The sequence below is a fragment of the Brassica rapa genome, chromosome A06, assembly GCF_000309985.2.
Source record: "Brassica rapa cultivar Chiifu-401-42 chromosome A06, CAAS_Brap_v3.01, whole genome shotgun sequence".
In the NCBI taxonomy this organism is placed as follows: Eukaryota; Viridiplantae; Streptophyta; class Magnoliopsida; order Brassicales; family Brassicaceae; genus Brassica; species Brassica rapa.
In genome coordinates this window covers 28393882-28417212 of record NC_024800.2, presented here as the reverse complement: position 1 = coordinate 28417212, position 23331 = coordinate 28393882, and the positions used below count along the sequence as shown (strand labels likewise).

General features: G+C 34.3%; 4 protein-coding genes and 1 pseudogene across 4 annotated transcripts; 3 read left to right on the top strand and 2 right to left on the bottom strand.

Moving 5' to 3' along the window:
• The first annotated feature begins 91 nt into the window (after positions 1–91).
• On the top strand, positions 92–275 carry LOC117126354 (annotated as a pseudogene).
• A 183-nt stretch (positions 276–458) lies between these two features.
• On the top strand, positions 459–3688 carry LOC103827948 (uncharacterized protein At5g43822). Its single transcript, XM_009103511.3, has 7 exons — positions 459–594; positions 2414–2586; positions 2675–2793; positions 2900–3070; positions 3147–3203; positions 3297–3361; positions 3442–3688. The coding sequence occupies exons 2-7, from the start codon at positions 2455–2457 to the stop codon at positions 3483–3485; spliced, it is 588 nt and encodes a 195-aa protein (XP_009101759.1). The 5' UTR covers positions 459–594; positions 2414–2454; the 3' UTR covers positions 3486–3688.
• LOC103827947 (putative pentatricopeptide repeat-containing protein At5g43820) lies at positions 585–2413 on the top strand. Its single transcript, XM_009103510.3, has one exon. It carries the CDS (start codon positions 642–644, stop codon positions 2256–2258), a length of 1617 nt encoding a protein of 538 aa, XP_009101758.1. The 5' UTR covers positions 585–641; the 3' UTR covers positions 2259–2413.
• A 1916-nt stretch (positions 3689–5604) lies between the features above and the next one.
• On the bottom strand, positions 5605–9356 carry LOC103827946 (VAN3-binding protein). The gene is made up of 7 exons (XM_009103509.3): positions 8754–9356; positions 8409–8504; positions 7148–7568; positions 6868–7080; positions 6723–6772; positions 6539–6596; positions 5605–6140 (listed from the first exon to the last, which is right to left on the bottom strand). Exons 1-7 carry the CDS (start codon positions 9060–9062, stop codon positions 5932–5934), a joined length of 1356 nt encoding a protein of 451 aa, XP_009101757.1. The 5' UTR covers positions 9063–9356; the 3' UTR covers positions 5605–5931.
• Positions 9357–10130: 774 nt separating this feature from the next.
• Positions 10131–23121, bottom strand: LOC103827945 (probable indole-3-pyruvate monooxygenase YUCCA5). The gene is made up of 3 exons (XM_009103508.3): positions 15669–23121; positions 15167–15538; positions 10131–15064 (listed from the first exon to the last, which is right to left on the bottom strand). The coding sequence occupies exons 1-3, from the start codon at positions 16344–16346 to the stop codon at positions 14834–14836; spliced, it is 1281 nt and encodes a 426-aa protein (XP_009101756.2). The 5' UTR covers positions 16347–23121; the 3' UTR covers positions 10131–14833.
• Positions 23122–23331: the final 210 nt, after the last annotated feature.

Sequence of the window (23331 nt, the reverse complement as noted above, 5' to 3'; positions counted from 1 at the left end):
CTGCTTTCTAGAGTCCCACATCGGTTAGCTAAAGATGGTTGGTCATAACCTTCTCCGCATAAAATAGAAGTCCAGGCCCAACGCTCAATTCATACCTTTCTCGGCCTTTTGGCTAAGATCAAGTGTAGTATCTGTTTTTATCAATTTAATATCTGATATGTGGGCCATCGGTTCACTCGATATTAACTCTATTTTTTTAGGGAGAAAGCCCGTTAAGATAGCTTGCTATCTGGGTTTTCACGAATCGCTATCTGGGTTTTCACGAATCGCCCATGCGGCCATGCGTTGCACTATTGCACGGACCTGGCTCAACCCACCAAATCAATAATTAAAATTTTTCTCTGAACCATGTAATAATCTGTCGAACCGAAGCCAAAGTTCGATCTACCAACCATAAATTGACCGGGTTGAAATATTCTGATTTGCCTTAACCGGGCCGGATTATTAAACCTTTACTTAACCGGGACGAAAGGTCGGAATAAACCGAAATTCGAATTGTTAAACCCTAGCTTAACCGATTCAGATTCTCACTACCTTCTTCCTCTCCATTGATTGATTCTTCCTCCCAAGCAAAGCTTTCTTCGATATTGCCTCGTAAGTTCACTCTTTAACAACTCAGTTTTTGTATTCTTTTCTTGATAATGTCTAGAGGTTGGAACCTAGCTTTGCGTCTTGTTCATCGTGGTCATATAGCTTCGCGTGCGCTATTCAATCGCACAGTTTGCACAGATCTTCCTTCATCATTGAGTCATACTGTTGTGGACGAGAGCTATGTCCTAGCTGAGCTATCTTCACTACTTCCGATTTCATCTAAAACCACAACGGCCAAGGAAGATACTACTTGTTTAAAGAATCAAGTAGCCGTTGTTGATTCGTTTTTATCGCCTGAGGAGAGACTCAGAGGTGTGTTTCTTCAGAAACTGAAGGGGACATCCGCGATACGCAAGGCTTTGAGTAGTCTCGGCGTTGATTTGAGTATCGAAACTGTGGCTAACGTTGTGGATGGTGGGAACTTGAGTGGTGAAGCAATGGTTACGTTCTTCAACTGGGCGATTCGAGAGCCTGGAGTGTCTAAGGATGTTGATAGCTACTACGTGATTCTAAGAGCGTTGGGAAGGAGAAAGTTTTTCTCTTTTATGATGGATGTTTTACGGGGAATGGTTGATTCTGATCTGAAGTGCTTAACCATTGCTATGGATAGCTTTGCTAGGGGTCATTACGTGCGTAGAGCGATACAGTTGTTTGAGGAAAGCCAAGATTTTGGGGTGGAGTGTGGTACTGAGTCTTTTAATTCACTGTTGCGGTGTCTCTGCGAGCGTTCACATGTGTTTGCTGCTAACTCGGTGTTTAATGCGAAGAAGGGTGAGATTTCTTTTGATAGTTGTACTTATAACGTTATGCTTGGTGGGTGGTCGAAGCTAGGTGAGGTTGAAGAGATGGAGAAGGTTATGAAGGAGATGGTGGAAGGTGGGTTTGGTCACGACTGTTTGTCTTTCAGCTACCTTATCGAAGGGTTGGGGAGAGCTGGCCGTGTTAATGATTCTGTTGAGATCTTTGATGATATGAAGCACAAGGGTTGTGTTCCTGACGCAAAGGTTTACAACGCTATGATCTGTAATTTCATTTTCGCTCGAGATTTTGATGAAGCTGTGAGGTACTACCGAAAGATGCTCGATGAGGAGTGTGAACCTGACTTGGAGACCTATTCCAAGCTTGTTTCCGGGCTCATCAAAGGCCGTAAAGTTGCAGATGCGCTTGAGATATATGAAGAGATGTTGTCAAGAAGGATTGTTCCCACCACAGAACTGGTAACCTCTTTCATCAAGCCGCTTTGCAGCTATGGTCCACCACACGCTGCGATGGTTATCTATCAGAAAGCGAGAAAAGCTGGATGTAGGATATCGGAGAGCGCATATAAGCTGTTGCTCAAGCGGCTATCAAGATTTGGGAAATGTGGGGTACTGCTGAACGTGTGGGACGAAATGCAAGAGTGTGGATATACTTCTGATGTGGAAGTCTACGAGTATATCGTGGACGGGCTCTGTAACATTGGGCATCTAGAGAATGCTGTGCTTGTGATGGAAGAAGCCATGCGCAAAGGGTTTTGCCCAAACCGCCTTGTTTATAGTAGGCTTAGCAATAAACTCATGGCTTCAAACAAAACGGAAATGGCTTATAAGCTGTTTCTGAAGATCAAAGAGGCTCGTATTAAAGACAACGCTCGCAGATTCTGGCGAAGAAATGGGTGGCACTTTTGATCTTCATGTTCACAGGGAAACTGAAAAAGTCTTTGTATATGTGAAAACTTCACTTACTGGATCACATCTTTCTCCAACTTTAGTCTGATAATTTGTAATAGAGAACACTTGATAACTTGTGGCTTAAGAACAAAGGCATACTTGTCCCTTTCTAGGTTGCTGCTGGAAGATTACAATTCTTTTAAGAGTCTTCTGAATGGAGGCAGTAATAAGGAAATGGCAGCAGAAGTTCAGAAAAGCGAAAGAGGAGATGAACAAGTGGGAGGCGCTTCAAGTTGGATGGGTTTCCCGCTTCAGTAAAGCTTCTTCTATCATCCAGAGATTAGAGGTAGCTGGAACTATTGAGTTTGTCAGCCAAAGTTTCGAATACTGTATGCGTGATTTTTTTTCTTCTTTTCTTCTGGTGTTGTGAGTAGGCCATTCAAAATCCTGGGAGCTATGGAGCTTTGAGATGCGTGAAGGGGATTGAAGACGCTCTTCTGCAGAAACAGATGGATCAACTGGAGACTACTCTGCTTTCTATGAGAAACGATTTGTAAGTGTTTTTTTTTGTTTTGTTAGGACGTTGCTGTTTTAAGATTGTTCTAGTAGCAAGTAAAAGATCGTTGACATGTTACATTTTACGGTGATGATGATGGAAGGGAGGAGTTCCGAGGATGCGTTTTGACATTTGAGAAGCTTCGTCGAGAAGGGTCGCAGCTACTCAAAATGGAACAGACCAAGAGGAGAATAGAGGAACGAATTGGAGTAAAACCTTGCATTGCTGATTGTTTGAAGGGACTTTCTCTTCTTTATGAGATGCATCAGTCTGAGTAAGCAAACGTAATCTACTTTAGTTGCAATCATCGTTCGCTGATTTTTTTTTTTGTGCTTTTGGAAATTCTGCAGATACCATCTTAAAATGTCGATTCTTTCGGCACTTTCATGTCTTGCACTGAAACCAAGGTACTGAAAGATATATACATCCTTGTTCAAAACTTTGACAAGTTTATATAATATTGTATAAGAATTGCTCTCCTGTATTCACTGTTTCTATAGTCCTGGCGATCTTGTAGCGCTACAATACCTCGTGGTTGATCAGCCAAATATCCTGAATAATGAAGGTTAGTATCATTCCTCTTCCATTGTTTTGTTTGCGTTATGAAGAAATGAATGTTACATTTAGCTTATATCTGTTGTGCAGTGCAACACATCTTCGATGTCATATTTGCTGAAGACATCAAATGATGTCAAAAGGGGATGTCTTTATTTTCTGTATTCTCTTAAATTGCAAAACGAAAATGTAGTTCTCAAGATAAAGTTATAGTTTTGGTCGATGAAAGACAGTGAGGAGTGTAAGGAAAACGCAAGCATTTTGTTTGTTTTGTTTCCAGATGGAAAATAAAACAAATCGCTTTTTTAAAAGAGTAAAATCACTTTTATTGGTGTTAGCTAACACGGATATGAATCAGTCGATCAGATACATGGTTTGTCCTTAAATGAAATTACTGGCAACCATAAAAAATATGGAAGACTACTACATGTATTCACCTTTCTTCAATTTAATAATAGGGATAATTTGAAAAATACTCTATTAATAGTTTGAAATTTGGAAACTACATCTTTTTTATTTTTTGATAGCTACATTTTATCAAATGTGAATATACATTTTAATACAGTTGTTATTATGTACTTGAGTTCATAGCTCAAATTAGATTTATATTGTATTTTTAACCATCTTTATTTTGTATTTGAACCTCTGTATTTTCGTGTATCATATAGATGCAAAGTGCCAAATAAGTAGTCTCTTTTTATGAAAGTTCAGAGTTATACGGTGGTTTTCTCTTTTTAAATCCAGGACATGGTTGTACATTATCCAATAAATCTCAAAAGAAGACATATTTTATTAATTTTCGTATCCCAAATCGAAAGATGATTTTTAATACATTAAACGAAATTAACGATCAGCTTACTAGCTACTCCCTCTGTTTTTTTTAAATGCATATTCTAGACTTTTCATATATATTAAGAAAATTTATTAAATATATATATTTTTTTTGAACAATAATTTTAATAATTTTTATTCAATAGAAATTCAATAAACACCATTAATTTTTTTTTAAACTTATAATTTTTCATAAAATCATATATTGAAAAAATAAAAAATGTATTTTTTTGAAACAATTTTTTTTTCACAACATAGATCTTTTAGAAACGGAAGAAGTATTATTTTTATTTTTTAGTCCAATCATATCCCTTTTCTTCTGGTTTACCATTTGTCGACAAGTAAATCCCGTCTTCTTTAGAAATCCATGTGTCCGTTTCATTGCATTTACGAATGAATCCTCCATTATAGGCTCTAAAGCTTTGAAAATACTCCATGTTAGGCCCTTGTCGTAGATCACAATCCCATTTTGTCCTTATGAATACATTGTCGCCGAACCTAAAAGTGTATGCAGGATCATTGAATTTTACAAGGTGGACGCCTAAATCGTTGTCTCTAGATTTGCAGTGGACTTCGAGAGTGCTATGACTCTTAGTTAGGCTGTTTTCAAATGCTAGAGTATTTTTATGACACACAGCTTCGTTCAATCCAACAAACAAAACGACAGTTAAAAGAAAAACAAAAGGACAATTATTCATTTTTATCTATCTAGCTGTTTGGATAAAAGATTGGTGTGAAGGAATATGAATCTAAGAGCATAGGAGACTACTTATTTATATACGTGCCAGTCTTTAGATTTTGTTCTGAATTACCTACCTAGATATTATCTTCTAAAAACGATAACTGTTTAAATGCATAATATCTCATGGTTTTAGAAAAATATCTGAATGAATCTCTCTTTTAGGAATCCCAAAGAAATACCATAGGAAAAAAATTCATTGGACTTTTCACTTATCTACACTAACTTTAAAATATCTAAGAACTGATTCAACGAAATTAGCTTTCAGTTTGTAATACGGTAATTTTTTATAAATTAATAATGTTGGCACTTCAGTATTTGTTGATTTATAAAGTTCTTAATTTATAATTTTTTTTTTATATTTTTCTTTTTTAAGATGTATATTTTTTCTAAAATATGAATTTTTTTAAAAAATTGTGTATATACATTAATTAACTTCTTGAAATTAGACATTTAAATTAGTTTTATTATATTATTTAGTTCATATATAAAATATGTTTCATAGAGTTTAAATGTAGTTTTAGATATAATTTTATTAAATCTCATAAAAATACATTAAATGTTAAGAAAATATAAAGATAATTCTGTTGTGAACATGAGCCAAACAATATAATGGTTGGTTTGTACTTACATAAAATGTATATAAATATAATGTATAATATATTTAGTTACCTATTTGCTCATGGAATTAACCCGATTACATTCACGAGACCAAGAATAAACTTTTGAAAACCTCAAACAAAGCGCACACATTTTCTTTTCTATACTGAAATCGCCCCAGAAGAAGCAACAAAATCCCCTACGCCCATCTGCTTTCCCGATCACTGTAACCCCCATAGTTTACGAATCGAGAAAATTACGTAATTTACATTATCTTTTAAACAAAGATCTTACATTAAATTTGTTCAAAAAAGGTTCTTACCTTAAGTTTAGACGGTTTAATCCTATTTTAGAAAGAAAAAGAAACACCCCCAAGAAATAGAGAGAACACCAATCTGCCCCATTCTTTTTCAACATTTATGCCTTCTATCAGAAGCAACGGAGAGAAGCATGGAAACACCTTGTGTCCAAAGATCATACTCTCTTTGGTTTTTGCACTCGAATTCAATCACTCTTTTCTCCACCGTCTTTAGCCCGAAGTACCTCAAATCCTCTCCATCATCAAGCAGTTCGCGGCCAGGCCATGCCGGTAATCCCTTGACCAATTCCACCACCACATCTATATAGATCATAATCAAGAACAATATCAGAAACTTATAAAATAATATTTGTTATCAGACCAAATTTAAGACTATTCTCCAGAAGACATGTCTAATAGAATTATCATTAGACTACTACAAACTTTTCTTTCGCTTTTTATTGAAAGAAAGAAATAAAGAAAGAGAGAAGTATTCGAAACTGATTAATTTATCATTTAGACTATCATTAGACTAACTTTAGATCGTTCTTTAACTTTACGATCTATAGGGTCTGAAACTGCAAAAGATTATTCCAAAGCAATAGATCGTTCTTTAACTTTACGATCCATTAGTACCTTTTTGACCTTTTGATCTAATGCCTTCGAACTAAAATGAAAGCAAGAGTAAGAGATAAGCAAAGCATCAGTGTTTCACTCACTCTTTTTCTTCTTTGTAAGGGTCCCAGCGACATGTTTGCTCTTCATCTTCAACGTTACCTGCGCAATAAATAAAAAATGCACATTAAACAGTAAAACATTGGTGTATGACATTGGTGTATGCTTTACAGTATAATTCCTTTTATTATTATTTTTTTACAGTATAATTCCATCGGTTTTTTTTACCTGATTTGTTCTATTAATGTAGACCGAAACAACTTTCCAATGAAGATCGCCTACAAAACAATATAAGACGAACATTTGTGTATTCAAGAACTACGTACTATAAAATAAATTGTAAAGATTTAATGACATGAACGGATGAACCAACCTTTGCGGGTACGTTTTAGCAACTCGCAACCTTTAGCCAGCAATTCTCTACTACAAATCCCAAGAAAGTTATCTTCAGGAGCTAAATCGCTTCGGTAACCACCACCACCGCCTACACGGCTTTTTGGTATTCCCTTATCCACCGGAATCACCGCTGCAATGTTCCATACCTCCTTCAGTGCCCTCGCCTTCAACGTCGCAGCCCCTCTCAACGCTACGCACATTAAACCAAGTTTTTTTAAGTGGCATGAATTTGTCTAAGTAGAAAGGAAGAACTCTACCTGTGGCCGCGGCGGCGGTCAACGTCATAATATCTCCGGCAGAACGAACGTTAACCGCAGAACTAACAACCGAAGCTAAGTGCTCGCGATCAGCTCCCATAATCTCTGCTGCTTCCACACACTGTGCCGCCACCAAAGTAGCGGCTGAAGCCACGGCGGAGTCAGTTTTAGCAACTTGCTCGTCACTTCCGGAACTCGACTGAGAGGCGGTCGCTACAGCGATAGCAGCTATCGCGGCGGCCACGCCAGCTACAGATACAGCCGCGTGGAGCTGTGCGTTTTGTGCACGCGTCTCTTCTCTTTTCTTTTCCCTCCGGTCCTTCAACCACCGGCCGACAGTTTTTGATCCTCCAGCCACACCAGAGACGGCCGATGGACCACGTACGTGCCCATTAAAGGATGGGCTCACACGATAGAATTGCTGGACCAATATTTTGACATTGATACATGTTTCAATATTTTGTTCTAGAAAAATTATAATAAATTTGGATCATTATGGAAAATAATTAATTTCAGTTATTTTCTTTAATAAAAGGCTGTGGAAATTGACCGTTGTGAACATAGGGGTCATATATCATATAAATAAGCAATCATTTTATTTAATTAAATACACAAACGTACGCTCTTAAATATAATTTCCCTGGTCGACAAAAAATAAGAAATTTTCCTGTTGTAGTTTAACCTTTTTTTCATAAATGAAAACGAAATGTGGAAAATAGGCCGTTATAAATGCTAAACAATCATATTGAAGAACTAAATACAAAATCGAACTCGTTGTCTTCAAAAAAATATTTTTATTATAAAAATATTAAAACAGAAATACAATAAATATCATTAAAAGACTTTAATAACAGGGACAATAATACTGCTCAACTAGTAGTAATTGACAGAGAAAAAGCTTGGGACGAAGAGAAAGCCTGCGTCTTGTGTTCCCTCTGCTTTTTCTTACTCTACGTCTACGGCTGCTTCTCCTAACACTTCAGCCTTTTTCGTTTTGTCAACGTGTTTTATCAATTTACAATCTAGACCCAAATTTTCGATCTATGACACATATTTAACCTACCTAATCCTAGTGTTAACACACTAGTCCACCAATTAGCAAATCATATATTCAGAAAAAAAGAAAAGAAATTGATTGAATTGTAGCAATTGCTGCTTATTAAAGAGTAGTTTCATTTTGACACAGAATAAAATCCTCATTCCATTGAAATTTATATTCGGATTTAGTATTTCTAAAAACCGGTTCAAGAATTTAACTAACCTTAAAGTCATTAATCTCCGAGGGAGATATGGGAGGACTATCAGTGAAAGAGCTATGTGAAAGTCTCCCCGAGGTCCGCGGTGAAGAAATCTCCGGCTGTCACAAGAAAAAAAACACTATATTATTTTTTAGCAACAAACACTTATTATTTAAATTTCAAAAATCTCATTTTACAAAAATTGACTAAAGAGAAAAAGGGATGGAAGTTTCTGATTTACACCATCTTAACGTAGACGCATAAAGTTATTCGCGCGGCAGTATTTGTTAGAAAGATTTGTAATTTTTCACAGCAAAAAAAGTAATCTAAGAATTTCGATACGACGTCGGTTGTGGTTGGTTACTTACAGACTGAGCCATGATACGTTCCATGACCATCAAAGAAGTCTCAGAGGAAGCGAAAGAGAACGTGTTTCCAGAAACGATGCCGTTCTCTTCATCTTCCGGCACCAAAGTGACGTCAGAAACGCCTTGGATCTCCGAGAAACGCATTTGTGGCGGTTGAGAAGTCGGAGAAGCGACGACGGCTCGGGAAACTTCAGTTGCGGAAGCACTCCACGTGCGTGATAAAAATTCCATAGAGTCTAATGGCGTTTCAGGTGGTTTAAACGCAGGATTGAACCTCCATTGACCTCCAAACGTTTTACTTTTGTCCATTTTTAGACAGAGAGAGAGAGAGAGAGAAAGAATGTGAGAAAGTGGGGAAGTTATTGTGAAGCTTTCGTGGTATTTAAAAAGCGGGCACGAGACGAGAGATTTGTTTTGGCAGTTGAGTTGAGGGTACAGTACTCTTGGCTGCCCTAATCCTACGGTTGGATTTGATTTTTTGTTTGTAAAATCAACACGTGGCTATATCTCGGTGGATGATGCTACCTTCGTATTTACTCTAACTCCTGGTTCTACTTCTCTCGCGGTTCTCGATTAATACCGAGTTGGGGTTTAAAGATAAAAATGCAATACTATCAATAATTAACTTGTTAAACACCATCCATGCTAATTAACTGTTGGCAGTGGAAAAAAAACTAGTTGTTAATTAGTTTTTCCGCCCTTTTTGAAATAAGCTTAACATGTATTTGCATCCATTTGAAAAAAAAAATGTATTTGCATCCAACTAAGGCCTAAGAGCATGTTTATAGGCAGCCCTTAAGCTCGTATCTTAGGTTTATTTGCATTAAAAATAAAAGAAAAACATGAATTAAACTAAGCTCCGTCCCTTAATTAAGAGAGCGAAGGCACGTCCCTTACGAGCCACATGTCTATTGTTCATTGGATTGAGGAAAAGTGGGTCTGTCGGTTTGGTTTCCTTTTTTTTTTCCTTCTTTTTCTTTTCCTTCGCTCCTCTCTGCGTTCGTCGATTTCTCTTCTTCAAGGAGCTTCTCCTCAACGAAACGTCGGCGCTCCCGGAGACTCTTGTGGATGATGGAAATCGGCGTCCCCTCTATCAGTTTCTGTCTTCGACCAAGAAAAACGATGAGATCTAAAACTCGTGGTGGCTGTCGGAGACGAAGGAGAATGGTGTCTGTGATTTTCAGAAGAAGAGTATAGTTGTTGTTGTAGTCTTGTGTAGTCAGTCACGAGAGATGTAGTTGTTGTGTGTGTGTGTAGCCATGAGAAATGTATGTGTGTGTGTGTCACGAGAGATGTAGTTGTTGTGTGTGTGTTCTTGTTGTAGTCTTGTGTACACCCTTGTAATTCACGAGACACACTTGTAATTCATAAACAAACTTAATAAATCAGATACCATTCTTCTCTTTCTCAAAATATTAAATCTCCATCCTCTTTCTTGTTTATCTCACATTCTTCATCTCCATTTTCTTAACTTGTGTTCTTATATACCATCATTAAGAAACAACCAATAAACCATTAAAATTAAGGGTCTCTTAACAAACTCTTTTATCTTAAATTTAATAGTTAAAAATTCACTAAGAACCACTTAAAGGTCTTACCAATAAACATGCTCTAAGGGTTGATATTTTACAGGCGTTGTTACATGTACTTCGCAGTCTAAAACAGTATTTTTTTACTGCCCATAACCTATTATGTTAAAAAAAAAAGTTTTATATACATTTTTGGTGTTAAAAACTGGTGTTTCATAAATGTTGAAAGAGTCAAAATCTATCATAAAAATGGTATCAAAAGTTCAGTACAGATTTGAATGTGCGTAACTTCCCGATCATAAAAGATTAGTTGTAATGTGAGACGAGCTCTAATCTTGTTTTGAACAAATTTCGATCCTATATGGACTCGAGAAGTAAGAAAGAAAAATAGACTTTGCTTTATAACTAAATAAATAGAGTAGGGGGAGTGGAATTATCAATAATGTGCACGTGGAGGCGTGACTGGGCAACGTCATCATATGGAACCACAAATCTAATGTTTGTAAGGTTTTGGCCGTGACAAGTCAGAACACTCTTCGCCACCTTCTCTTTTCAGCTTTTTGTCTCTTCTTTATTTTTCTTTCATTGTAAAAAACAATACTTTTAACAAAATTTATCGAGGGTTTCAGTAATAACTGGAAGTTTTTCTTTTGATGTATTTGAAGAATACAGACTGTCTTGGCCGTGAAGAAAGATGAAATATATAATTTTTAGAAGGAAATGTCATATACGGAACGAAAAAAAGAAGAAGATAAATGCGGATAAACCATAAGAATGTTTGCAGCCGAAGACTACTAAACCCAACTAAAGCTCTTTAGCCTTTTCGGCACGCGGGTTCACATTCAAGTTTCAACAAATTGGTGTATAAGCACATTTTTAATTAACCTATCTAGGAATAATATGTCACAAGTTAGCTTAAACCCACAAACTTTGATAACTCATATCGATAATGCTGATAACTCATATCGAGACCGAAGACCGTTACACGGTGAGCCACATGGTGACGCCCTGGCAGCGTCCTTGCTCACTTCAGTCTCTAGTCTGGACCAGCTCGGTAGGATTAGGATACTCGGTTAGAAAAAAAAAATCATATTCTAAAAAATTAATATATTACACTGCTTTGTAAAATATCTTTAGTACGTCAATTGTCGTGTAAAATATATACAGAGATATTTATTTGCGATTTACACTTTTTATTGTAACGAAGGTTGTAGATATATTGGCTTTTGCGTTTAAACACTGGCATAGGAGGACAACTACACTTCTTAACTATGTTGCTGACAATTTAATATGTATACACTAATTTTTTTAATCAGCTCATTTTTAGCTTTCATATTTTTAATTTTTGTATTAGTTAATTAAATTTTCTCTGAAAAAATATATTAATTATTTTAAATTTTATATCTATTAAATATTCATTAATATGAAAATATCTAAAATAACAAAATATTGAAAAATATTGAAAAATATATATTTTTTTCCATCTAAATATTTAGATTGAACTATTTTATGTAAATTCAAGTATTTAATCTTACATTATTTAAATTTTTATGTTTTATATTATTTTTGTTTTTGAATTTTGAGTATTAAGTTTTCTTTTTACATTAAATAGTTAAAATAGGCACTCAAAGTCTATTCGAATCATATTTAAATTTCTAATTCTAAAAATTAAAAATTTAAATAGATCAATTAAATCTGAACGAATATCTAACTGTCAATTATTTGAAAAGGTTATATGATTCTCTTATTACAACCAGGGGCGAAGCCAGGTTACCCACTATGGGGGCCTGTGCACCCATAATATTTATTTATAATGTAATATTCATATAGAAAAACATAAAAATTTAGTTAGAGCAGGTGGAAAAGTGGTGTTGTGCACCCATACCAAACCCGAGTTCGAAACCACCTTGTGACTTTTTACATGTTGTAATCAATAGTGCACCCACTTAATTAATAACCTGGATTCGCCCCTGATTACAACGCGCAATTGTTTTACAAACGGTACCGGTATACAAACACAGAAGGATCTAGAAACAAATTTAGTTAAGGGCACAAAATATTTCTTAACTATATTTAAATTTTGGGATGGGGACATTTCTATAGATTTTATAGTATTTGTTAAAGAAAATAGAAAAATTAAATGGGGACACGGGCCCGGTACGTTGCTCTCTTGGTCCGCCCTTGTATACAAATAACATGTTGTTCCCTTCATTTGAGGTAATGAGAGGATAGAAACGACTGTAAAAGTGTATATGAACGAGGGTGTTTGCAGTATGTGTAGTATCCGTCATTAATTTTGTCTTTAAAACAAAATAGAACATTGTAATAAATTTATGATAAATGACACAGTATAGAATGAATTAAAGTATATGATAAAAATAACAGAAGTATGTTGATCGAATACATAAAGGGAATATAGGCCATGATTGGAAATCAGATGATTTCATAATTTTGAAAGATCTTTCGATCACGATAAAGTTTTAGTTTTTTTTTTTTTTTTTTTGAACATTTTCTACGATAAAGTTTTAGTTGTTTTATAATTAATGCTATGTTTCACATCACTACCCTTGGATCCTTTTGGATCTTGCCAAATCCAAGTGAAATTAATAGTGACAAGCTAGTGATGTGATCATGTGAGGTGTCTTAAAGAAAATATATACACGGGATTATGACATCTATAAACTATACAGATTACAGATCCATTGCAAAAGGCTTGAATAAAGCCTAATAAAAACAAATGAAGACACATAACTGAGCTGATCAAAAAAAAAAGAAAGAAGACACATAAATGATTATAGTTCCATGAAACATAAACTTCTAAGAGGCGCATTTAGAACACTAACTATTAGAATTATATTGGTCAGCAAGATATGTATCATGCAGACAGACCACGGACTATTAAAGTGATTATAAAGTAATGCTCGTGAAATATGCTCATAAGTTCAAATATCATTAGGAGGAATCTCTTCAAAAAAAATGTACATTTAAAATGGTTTACACCTCATCATACAATATGTAATCCAGAACCTCGTAGTAATTTTTTTTATATGTTTGATTTGAATTTTTTTATATTTTAATTGGTTCTGTAAATACTATATATATTTTTAATCAATCAAAATACATAAACCAATAAGAACTTCTTAATCAATAATTTCAAAAGTTAGCCGGTTATCTCACATCTGGTCGAAGGGTTGATGGAAAAATCGATTACTCAAAAACACTTTTTGTTTCAGTTATCCGTCACCCAAACTAGAAACCAAAAACAAAAAATGTGATTCAACCATATACACACGAAAAAACTATATAATATACATTCATATATGATTTAACAAATACTTGGAGTGAAGAATTTGGATTGTTTTGAAAAATTCATCAAAAACTCTTCCACTAACTCCTCCAGCAACTTCAACTCTAGTTCTTCTCCCATGGAATCCATTTCCAACCTCAAACTCTCCGGTGAACCAATCTCCGCCTCTTCCATCCTCACCACTCTATTCACCGCCAAACTGCTCAAGTCTCCGTCTTCATCCCACCACCGATCTTCCACCCTTCCATTACCCTTTAAACATTTCTGCATCCGGTTTATCACATAAGCCCCCAATGTCTTGCCAGAGAGAATCTTGAGACAACGAGGTCCGAGATAGCTCGGTGTTAGCTCCAAAAGCAGCGTGTTGACAAGGTCGAACACAAGCTTCTTCACGTTGGTTCCAAGTCTTTGATGTTCTGCCGAGTTCGCGTAGATGCCTCTCAAAGATGGGTCTAGTGGGCTTTCTACAGAATGCCATTTGGACAAAACATATGACGACAATGACTCTGACTCTTCATCTAGATCAGCTGCTGATAAGAGTGTGTTGACAAGGACACGCAAGTCTTCTTCCTCCTCCTCTCTGGTGACTAACGTCTGATTTTAACTGAGCGTCTAGCCTCTGGAACGAGCATCTAGTCCGGTTTTAGTAGAGAATGTGGTACAGGAGTGCGTTCACAACAAGATAAGTTTCAGATCATTACATTTTTTGCCAACCATCTTTACATAATTTCTTCATATCGAATAATCAAACAGAACTTTTTTTTCGCCAAGTCAAATTTGGAAGTTTGAAACGTTTTTATATATATTTATATCTCCAGTGGTATAATCATATACCAAACTTACTTTGCAAAAAGAAAATAACAAACAAAGGAGCCTTTTTTGACGACACAAACAAAGTGAGTGAGATATTTATTACGTTTAATAAAACCATTACAAAACAACACACACAATTCTCTTCTTTTTTTTCTCAAAAAGAAACAACACACACACAAAAAAACATTACAAAAAATCAAATAAATAGAGAAACGCCACATCATCCTAGCAAATAAAAACGCCCGTACAGCTTTTAAAAACAACACTGTTGGGTCTTCAGGAGAGGGCTCTCTTTTACAGTCTGTTTTATTCCTATCTTTTATCTGTATACTTTTGTTTCTTTAAAAAAAATGAAATAATAAACGAACCATCTTTTTTCAAACCCCTTTTGAATAAAATAGTAAAGGAAGGTAAGAACCCTAACTTGATGCCTAAGCAATTGAGATGCATCGGCGGTGACCAACTCGTGTTCTTATTTTCTGCACACGTTTGGTCTCTTCTCTCCACACGTTTCCAATGTCTTTAGCGATGTTAACAGCGTCTGCTGATGCTCCGGCCAATCCTTTCCTCGTGAATCCAGCCGCGTAAAGTCCCGATTTCCCTTTCCATGCGTTTGGAAAAGGCGATTTTGGAAACCCGTTTTTGGAAAACATATCACTTTCCTAAAGAGCACCAAAAAAAAAAAAAAACAGATTCAGTTTACTTGTCATACAAGAAACTAACTTTCAACTATCAAACTAAAGTTGTTTTGTTAAGTTTCTCACCTGAAGCCAAGAAGGAACGTTGCTGCGGTAACCCGTAGCGAGAACAACAGCGTCGAGATCTAATATCTGACCATCAACGAGCTCCACGTGATTACGAGAGAACCTTTTGATTCCAGGGACGATATCTACCTGGCCAGATCTGATTTTCTCCATAGCTCCGATGTCGAGCACTGGAGTCTTCCCTGTGACAACCTTGAGCTCCATCGGGCCCATATTGGGCCTCTTTAGCCCATACTTTGTCAGGTTTCCCAAAATCAGCCATGCAAGGATTAACAAAAGCTTGTCCACTAGCCATAGAGGTAGCCACTTCATTAGCATCATTGAGATTTCAAAACTCGATTTGCCTAGAATCTCCCTTGGTAAAACATGAACCTGATCAAAATTAACCAAATTAGTCTATAGCTCGAGTCTTAATCATAGATAAAAGTATTAAGTTTATAGTTCAAATATTTATTTGCCATATAAATATAAAGCGCGCGTTCGTTGATTATATATAACTTACCGAGCTACGCACAACCATGGAGGGATTGGCGTTGTGATTCGCGAGATCAAGAGAAACTTCCATGCCAGAGTTTCCACATCCGACGACAAGAACTCTCTTTCCCTTGTACTTCTCTCCGCATTTATACTCGCAAGAGTGGATCACCTCGCCGTTAAACTCCGTCGTGAGCCCATCAATCTCCGGAACAACTCTCTCCGCGTTTTCTCCCGTCGCCACCACAAGCCACCGGCAGATATATTCCATCTCCGACCCAGAAGTAGCGGAGGAAGAAGACGTCTTAATGCGCCAGAGACCACTGGTCTTGTCGTACCGAGCGGATTGAACACACTCGTTGAATTGCGGGTTAATGTTGAACCGTGTAGCGTAGGACTCAAGGTAGTCGATGAACTGTCGTTTTGTTGGATATTCCGGGTAGGATTCTGGGAAGGGCATTTTGGGTAACTGACACACTTTCTTGGGTAAATGAAGTTTGAGTCTGTCGTAAGTTCTTTTCTGCCAGAGTGAAGCTATGCACTCTGCTCTCTCCAATACTACAAAGGGAACACCTTCGTCGCGGAGGCAAGCTGCGGTGGCTAGCCCCGATGGGCCGGCTCCGATGATAACTGGACCGTTAACCCAAATGCACCGTCTTCTGTCGGAGAAGTCTTCACTGCCCAAGAGTCTAAACATGTTCTCCATTTTAAGGGGTGAGTTTGATCGAATAGGTAGTATATGTAGTGATAGTCAAATAAGGTTTAGGTGTTTTTGTCAAGGCGTGGGTGAGTTTTGGTAGTGAACTTAAACAAGGTTTTTTGTTTGTTTGTTTGAGAAATGAGATGTTTTGGAATGTGTTTGGAGATGGAAGTGGTGTGGGTGAGTTTATATAAAGGACGAACTATAAGGAAGCTGCATGTGATTTGCGCATTCTAAGGTTATTTTTAATCAATTAAATGAATGCAAAAGTTCTTCAATAAGTGTGGCTAATTAAAATGTAATAGTTTAGAAGGTTTCCCGTTTAATCATATGCTTTCGCTTAAAATGCGAAATAGTTTATATTATTTAAGCTTTTCCTTGTCGAATCATTAGATTCTTTTCTTCAAAGTTGCTGATGGGACTTTGATTAGAGTATCTCATAACAATCCATAATCATATGCCCCGCTTTAGTTGTATAAATTAATTCGTGATAATTAATATAATTGTGGTATGGTATATGTTCTTAATGTTACTGAATATTACACATAGATATGATTATAGATTATTTTTTTTAACACAGAAACTTATCATTCTGATGATAGGGGTGACACCCCAAAGAGAAGACTATGCCTCAAAGGTTTACAGCCAAAGATGAAAATGATATGATTATAGATTTACTGATATTATTATGATAATTCACTTTTTGGATAAATCTGTTTTATAAATAATAGGTATTTTTAGGATATTTGGTTATTTAGAAATTAATTAAATTAATATTTGTAAGTATATAATTTGTATTTTAAAATTAAAGTATCGATTGATTGTAAGTTCGATTTCATATTTTTTTATTACAGAAATATATGATATGCTCAGTTAATTATGAAATTCAGTTCAATTTCTGTTTCACTTTTTTTATCTTAGTACGGTTTAGTTTGCAGTTCCGAAAAATATACCAAACCTATACATCACCTTATAGAGAAATTTTTTTTTTTTAATTATTTAATTTCGAAAACAAATCAGTTACAAGCGATTATCAAATTATCAAAATCTAGTATCTTCTTTCTTTTAATTGATTATGAGTAAAATTAATTATGAAGTTAGATCAGATTATATTTCATTAACCGGCCATGGTTAAGACTTTTTCCATCGGCACTTAAGTTTGGTTGGTGGTATATAAAATAATCAACAGAAATCGAATAGTACAATTTATTTCTTTGTATTGGTAAGGTTCAATGATCATATCACTAAAAAGCTCCCTTTGTATTTGTAGATATTACAAATTATTGAAATGCTTTTGCAATGATTACATTGTTACATATATATTATCCTAAAATGTTATCGAATTTAACAAGGATGCATATATTTTGGTTCACATGGCTTCTTCCCAAGAGCTGAGTATATTACATAAGATCAATATAAAAAAAATAGAAGAAAATCTTAACGATATCCATATAATTTCCGAGTTGATATATTTATCCTATGAAATAATCCTCCATAATTGCGGAATATTAGCAGTTGAAAGAATCCAGTGTTTCTGAATTCTCTGACTAAAGTTGTGTCAACGGGGAACGGGATATGTCTTATGTGCATATTGGCATTAATGACTTATTGACTAGTTGTGTCCACAGAATGTGCATATGCAAACAAATATGAGAATAGTATAACCGATACTTTATTTACGGGAATGCAATATTAGTTTTAAAATGGAAATTGGGATATGAAATACATAACATTATGCATATTTTGAAGGAAGAAATTATCGATGTTTACACCAAAAAAAATGAAATGATCGATGTCTATAAAAGTCCCAATTATGCATAATCCCTAATGTTAATATAATTCTATGAATTAATATTCTCTAAATTATTATTTTAATAATTAAATAAGTATAATTTCTAGTTTTTGATACAAGCAATATTTTGATAATTAAACTGATGTTTCACTAAAATATTAAAATATCATTATTTAAGTATTGTTAATTAATATAAATTTTACTGTATAGTATAATCATTTTTAACAATGTGCTAGCGTTAGATAAGTTAACCTTTTAACAACAAAATATATTGATACATATGTGGTATCAAATAATAATTTTGAAAACTTATGTGGACTCCAAGGTTCAGACAATAGTAAGATCGTATTATTTGTAAGAACCGTAAATTTTTTAAAAATAATATATATACATATAAATAAATAAATAACAGAATTTTTTTTTCAAAACTTTTGATTCATAACTTGGTAATGCACATAATGGAATACTAAACCAGTAGGAAACAAATCTTCCTACAGAATCACAAGCCAACATGATTTTTAAAAAAATCTTCGAAGATAGAACATTTTTTTTTTGGCAACAAACACTTACTATGTTACTCAAATTTAAAGTGGTCCAGATAACAAACAATTCCATTGTAAAAAGCTCTTTGTAAAAACCAATATAATAAAGCTCTTTGTAAAAAGATTGTTCAAACCTAGCTAAATAATCAATAATTTCATTTCTCGCTTTTGGGATGTAATTAATTTTGAAGTCCGGAAAGCATATCTGAAAAGTATGTATCGTCTCCAATTATGTTACAAAACTTGGCCAAGCTTGAGGATTTTTTAGCATTGCAATTAGATCCTTGCAGTATGTCCCAAAGTTCTGACATGTCGAATGTTGGAGCATACTTTCCATAGCCCATCTCAGTGCTTCTAATTTTGTGTGCAGAGCAGCCTCTCGCCTTCTTAAGTTCCACACTCACATGAGTTGAATCTTATCCAAACTATCCATCCAAAACCATCCACATCTACTGAATCGAGATATAAAGGTCTATAAACCATTTACCATATATATATTATCTGAGCTTAAGACTTGTTGCTTCTGGTGTGGATGCTCTTGTGGAGGTAAGGGAGTTGACTCATATGCATTAAACTAAGTTTGGTATTCGCCTTCCGCATATTTGTCAAGTTCCAAAGGATTCCTGAAGACAGAACAATTAGAAACATAAGGTACAATATAATTAGATAGCTATTCTAGATCAAAAATACAAGATATCCACGTACTAAAATCATCCAAAAAATCACCGAAAAAAGAGGAGAGATAAATATAGCAAACACCGAATTTTATTAGGAACCAAAATGATAGCTAGCGGAACGCGCCGTAGAGGTGGTTGATGCGGAGGCAGTTTGTAAACATATTTTCTTTATCATTTTGGTTGAGTCAAGTTTGTATATTAACATTAGATGTCCGTTTTGGGTTTGATTAATATATTTATTTAAAAAAAAAAGTCCTTGAGAGTATATTTAATTTTGTACGTGGCAGTTCATCCATATGCATGCACGCATATCTCTTCCACGTAGTATTATACGTAAAAAAAAAGGTATGTTAAATGTACGTAGAGATATATAAACCTTAGCAAACAAATTATAGTGTAACCTCTATAAATTAATAATGTTGGAACTACACCAAAACTATAATTTTTTTATTAATTTATCGATATACTAATTGAACTAAAAACTCAATTTGAAACTATAAAATTATATTATTTTGTTGAGATTTTTAGTGTATATTAATTTATAGAGTATTAATTTAAAGATATTATATTGTATACTAGAAGAGAAGGTTACGCGTCGGGCGTAGGTTCATTTGACCAAAGTCGTTGATAAACCCAGAAGGCTGGTCTGATTACTCTATCTGTTAACTTAAAATAATACACTTTTGTTATCCAATATAAAACTTATGCTGATAGATTGGAATTTATACATTTTCAATAAACTTTAATTTGGATTAAAGAATCTAGAACAAAATCAATGCATGTGCCATGATCTATCTTCAGTTTTCTTAAACTACTACTCAGATTCCCTTAAGAAGAAAGTCAAACTTGTTTCAATCTTTGTGTTTTAGACAAGTCAAACTTGTTTCTTACTTACATGACATATATGCATGGAATACACAGTAATATATGCATAACTATTTATATTGAGACAGAGATCCATATTCATGGATAATTAAGTATTTATGAAAATATCCGAAATGATAAGCTATTCAGAGATATAACACGAGATCGGTTAGAGATTGGTTTGAGACGAACTTAATAACAAGTAATGAAGTGATTCCACCATACCAGAACCAGGGTACACAAGCCTTATGCTTAAAAAATATTTGTCTGGTAGATGGTTCTTGGATTGCGGTGTCATAGTACAATGGTTATGGTTGGATATGGCTAGACTAAATTAGAAAGGAACAACTCTTAGGATTGAGAAACAACTTGTCACCATTACATTCAGAACTGGATGCTCTCATATGGGCAATGAAGAATATGGTTCAGCATACCTCATGTCAGTCATTTGGTACTGATTTAGGATGTAATTTCAATGATAAAGGATCCAAGAGCATGGTCAAGCTTTTCCAACGAGTTAGCAGAGTTTGAAGTTATCAAAGGAGACTATCCAAACTTCAAGATCATGTATTTACCAAGATCTGGTAGATGGTTCTTGGACTGCGGTGTCATAGTACAGTGGTTATAGTTGGATATGGCTAGACGAAACTAGAAAGAAACCACTTTTAGGATTGAGAAACAACTTATCACCGTTACATTCAGAACTGGATGTTCTCATATTGGCAATGGAGAACATGGTTCATCATACCTCATGTCAGTCATTTGGTACTGATTGAGGATGTAATTTCAATGATAAAGGATCCAAGAGCATGGTCAAGCTTTTCCATCGAGATGGCAGAGTTTGAAGTTATCAAAGGAGGCTATCAAAACTTCAAAATCATATATGTACCAAGGGCCCAAAACAAAACTGATAATGCTTTAGCCAAAACTGCAAAAAATTTTATGGTGATCTATTTTTTGTTGGTTGTTCTTTCCCGTCTAAATTTCAAAATTAATTTTAGTTTGAGTGATAGAAAGATCTTTTGATGTCAAAAAAAATCTATCCATACTGAGACATGAAATCATACGGTAACTATCTTTTCTCAAAAATTAACGTGAATTATCTGACTTAGTGAGAAATATAAATATACCTACATGATATAAGACTTTGAGAGTACTCATAATTCCATTTATACAATTACTAACTTTCTAGAATTTCAGAATTCAAAATTACGCGTTCATTATTTTAAGAGGGAATCATAATCTTTGAGAACATGACAAAATATTTGAATGAACAAGACGCTTATTTTGACTATATGTTGCGAATAAATTGATTTGGTTAATCAAAGATTTAGCAGGAATATAATGGTATCTATTAGTTTATCAATAACTTCATCGTCAAGAAATAATTAGTCTTATTAGTTTAGCAATATGGAATTACGAGAGAAGCAGAAAACACATGAGGCACATGGATTTCGATTTTAAACAATGATGAAGATTGGATTATAAGAATCCGGTTACAGGAAATCATTGGAAAATAATAAAAAGGAATATTGGACCGTTAAGGATGGTTAATGTTTGTGTCTGGTCAAAGTTAAGATTCTTAAATTGAGTGGTCAGTCAAAGTTTATAGTCACTAAACTAACATGGCATCATACTCATTGTTGTTTATTTACCTAAGCACTTAACAACATTAATGAAGAGGTATAAAAAATGTTGGGATTTTTTCAATATGACTCAAAACAAAAAAAAGTCAAATGCAAAACTAATCCATAAATTTTTACTTTCAACTGTTCTATTCATCTAAAAAGTTCATATTATTCATGAAAATACTATTATATTTTTCTCAAAAATGTTTGTTTTACTCAATCATCCTCGCCTTCTTCTTTTATTTACAATAATTGACATTCTCATCAATACACTAACCACCATGAACAATTAATTTGAAACTCTAAATGCACTTAAAACCAACATCTAAATCTTCATATTCTTATTTCTTATACACATAAACCATTTCCCTTTTCACTTCCTCTGTTATTTCATTCTGAAATCTCAACTTTTTTATTTCAAATTTTATAAGCTTATTAAGAGTAACTAAAGTTCATGATTCTTGGTCAAGAAAGGTAACTTTCATTAATTAGTTATGCGTGTTTGGAGAAGCTAAATATGAACTTCACCGGATTTAAGAATGATCTTTGATTTTTTTTTTCAGATCTGTTTTGCCAAGAAGCTTCTGGTCAATGCATATGTTAGTTTTGCAATTAAATTTTTGTATATTTTTTATTTAAAAAATCCGTAAAAATTTTCTAACTTTTCTTTGTTAACAAAAAAAACATATTAGTTTTGCAATTGACCGACATTTTCTAACTTTTATGTGTTTCTGATCAAATTTTTGGCTACGAAAGAAGATTTCTATTGAAATCTTATGTCATAAGATTAGCACATAAGTCTTTTCTGAAAAAGTCAAATATGATAGATTGCAAAAATAATCTACGCAGACTTCTTCCAATAGTGAAAAAACTTTATGTGTGTAAGAAGATTTTTCTGGAAGTATTCTCCAAAAAAAGCTTATCCTAAGAAAAAATCAAATATGTGAAGAACTTTTGAAAGATTTACTTCGTATGACATCCTGATTTTCAGGCCTTTTGAACGTGTAATATACGAAGATGAAAATTCAATTCTTCAAATATTTTCATTATGCATAAGTTTGAAATATGTGTTAAGTTATTATTTAATGAATATATTATTACACTTAAATGGGGAGGATTGTTGGATATTTAAGTGAATTCCTGCAACCACTAAAATGATAGCCTCAACTATCTAGAATTATCCAGGAATAACATCTTGATTTTGTTTTCTATAGACTTAAATCGTTTGGACCAACATTTGTTGTGTGAGAGGTAATACTACAAAGTCTTTTTGAACGTCTTTAACGCTTTTTTCTAATGGCATACAATTCAAAGTCTCTTTTATCATCCATCTTCTATTACAAAAAGATAACATGATGACATGGTTGAATTTGATAATGACTACTATTGACTTTCAAGTAAAAGTGATTATACAAATGTTGAAATATTAGGTAAAGATGTCAACCATATTCCATTATCCGCAAACCATTAGTTCAAGATTGTGTACTT

What these genes read in the sequence shown, in the direction of transcription:
- LOC103827947 (XM_009103510.3), top strand. Translation starts at nt 642, where the DNA reads ATGTCTAGAGGTTGGAACCTAGCTTTGCGTCTTGTTCATCGTGGTCAT.
- LOC103827948 (XM_009103511.3), top strand. Translation starts at nt 2,455, where the DNA reads ATGGAGGCAGTAATAAGGAAATGGCAGCAGAAGTTCAGAAAAGCGAAA. An exon ending in TATGAGATGCATCAGTCTGA is followed by an intron (nt 3,071 to 3,146) that starts GTAAGCAAACGT and finishes GAAATTCTGCAG; the next exon opens with ATACCATCTTAAAATGTCGA. An exon ending in AAATATCCTGAATAATGAAG is followed by an intron (nt 3,362 to 3,441) that starts GTTAGTATCATT and finishes TCTGTTGTGCAG; the next exon opens with TGCAACACATCTTCGATGTC.
- LOC103827946 (XM_009103509.3), bottom strand. Translation starts at nt 9,062, where the DNA reads ATGGACAAAAGTAAAACGTTTGGAGGTCAATGGAGGTTCAATCCTGCG. An exon ending in ACATTAATAGAACAAATCAG is followed by an intron (nt 6,597 to 6,722) that starts GTAAAAAAAACC and finishes TTTATTGCGCAG; the next exon opens with GTAACGTTGAAGATGAAGAG. An exon ending in CCTTACAAAGAAGAAAAAGA is followed by an intron (nt 6,141 to 6,538) that starts GTGAGTGAAACA and finishes TGATCTATATAG; the next exon opens with ATGTGGTGGTGGAATTGGTC.
- LOC103827945 (XM_009103508.3), bottom strand. Translation starts at nt 16,346, where the DNA reads ATGGAGAACATGTTTAGACTCTTGGGCAGTGAAGACTTCTCCGACAGA. An exon ending in CCATGGTTGTGCGTAGCTCG is followed by an intron (nt 15,539 to 15,668) that starts GTAAGTTATATA and finishes AATTTTGATCAG; the next exon opens with GTTCATGTTTTACCAAGGGA. An exon ending in ACGTTCCTTCTTGGCTTCAG is followed by an intron (nt 15,065 to 15,166) that starts GTGAGAAACTTA and finishes GGTGCTCTTTAG; the next exon opens with GAAAGTGATATGTTTTCCAA.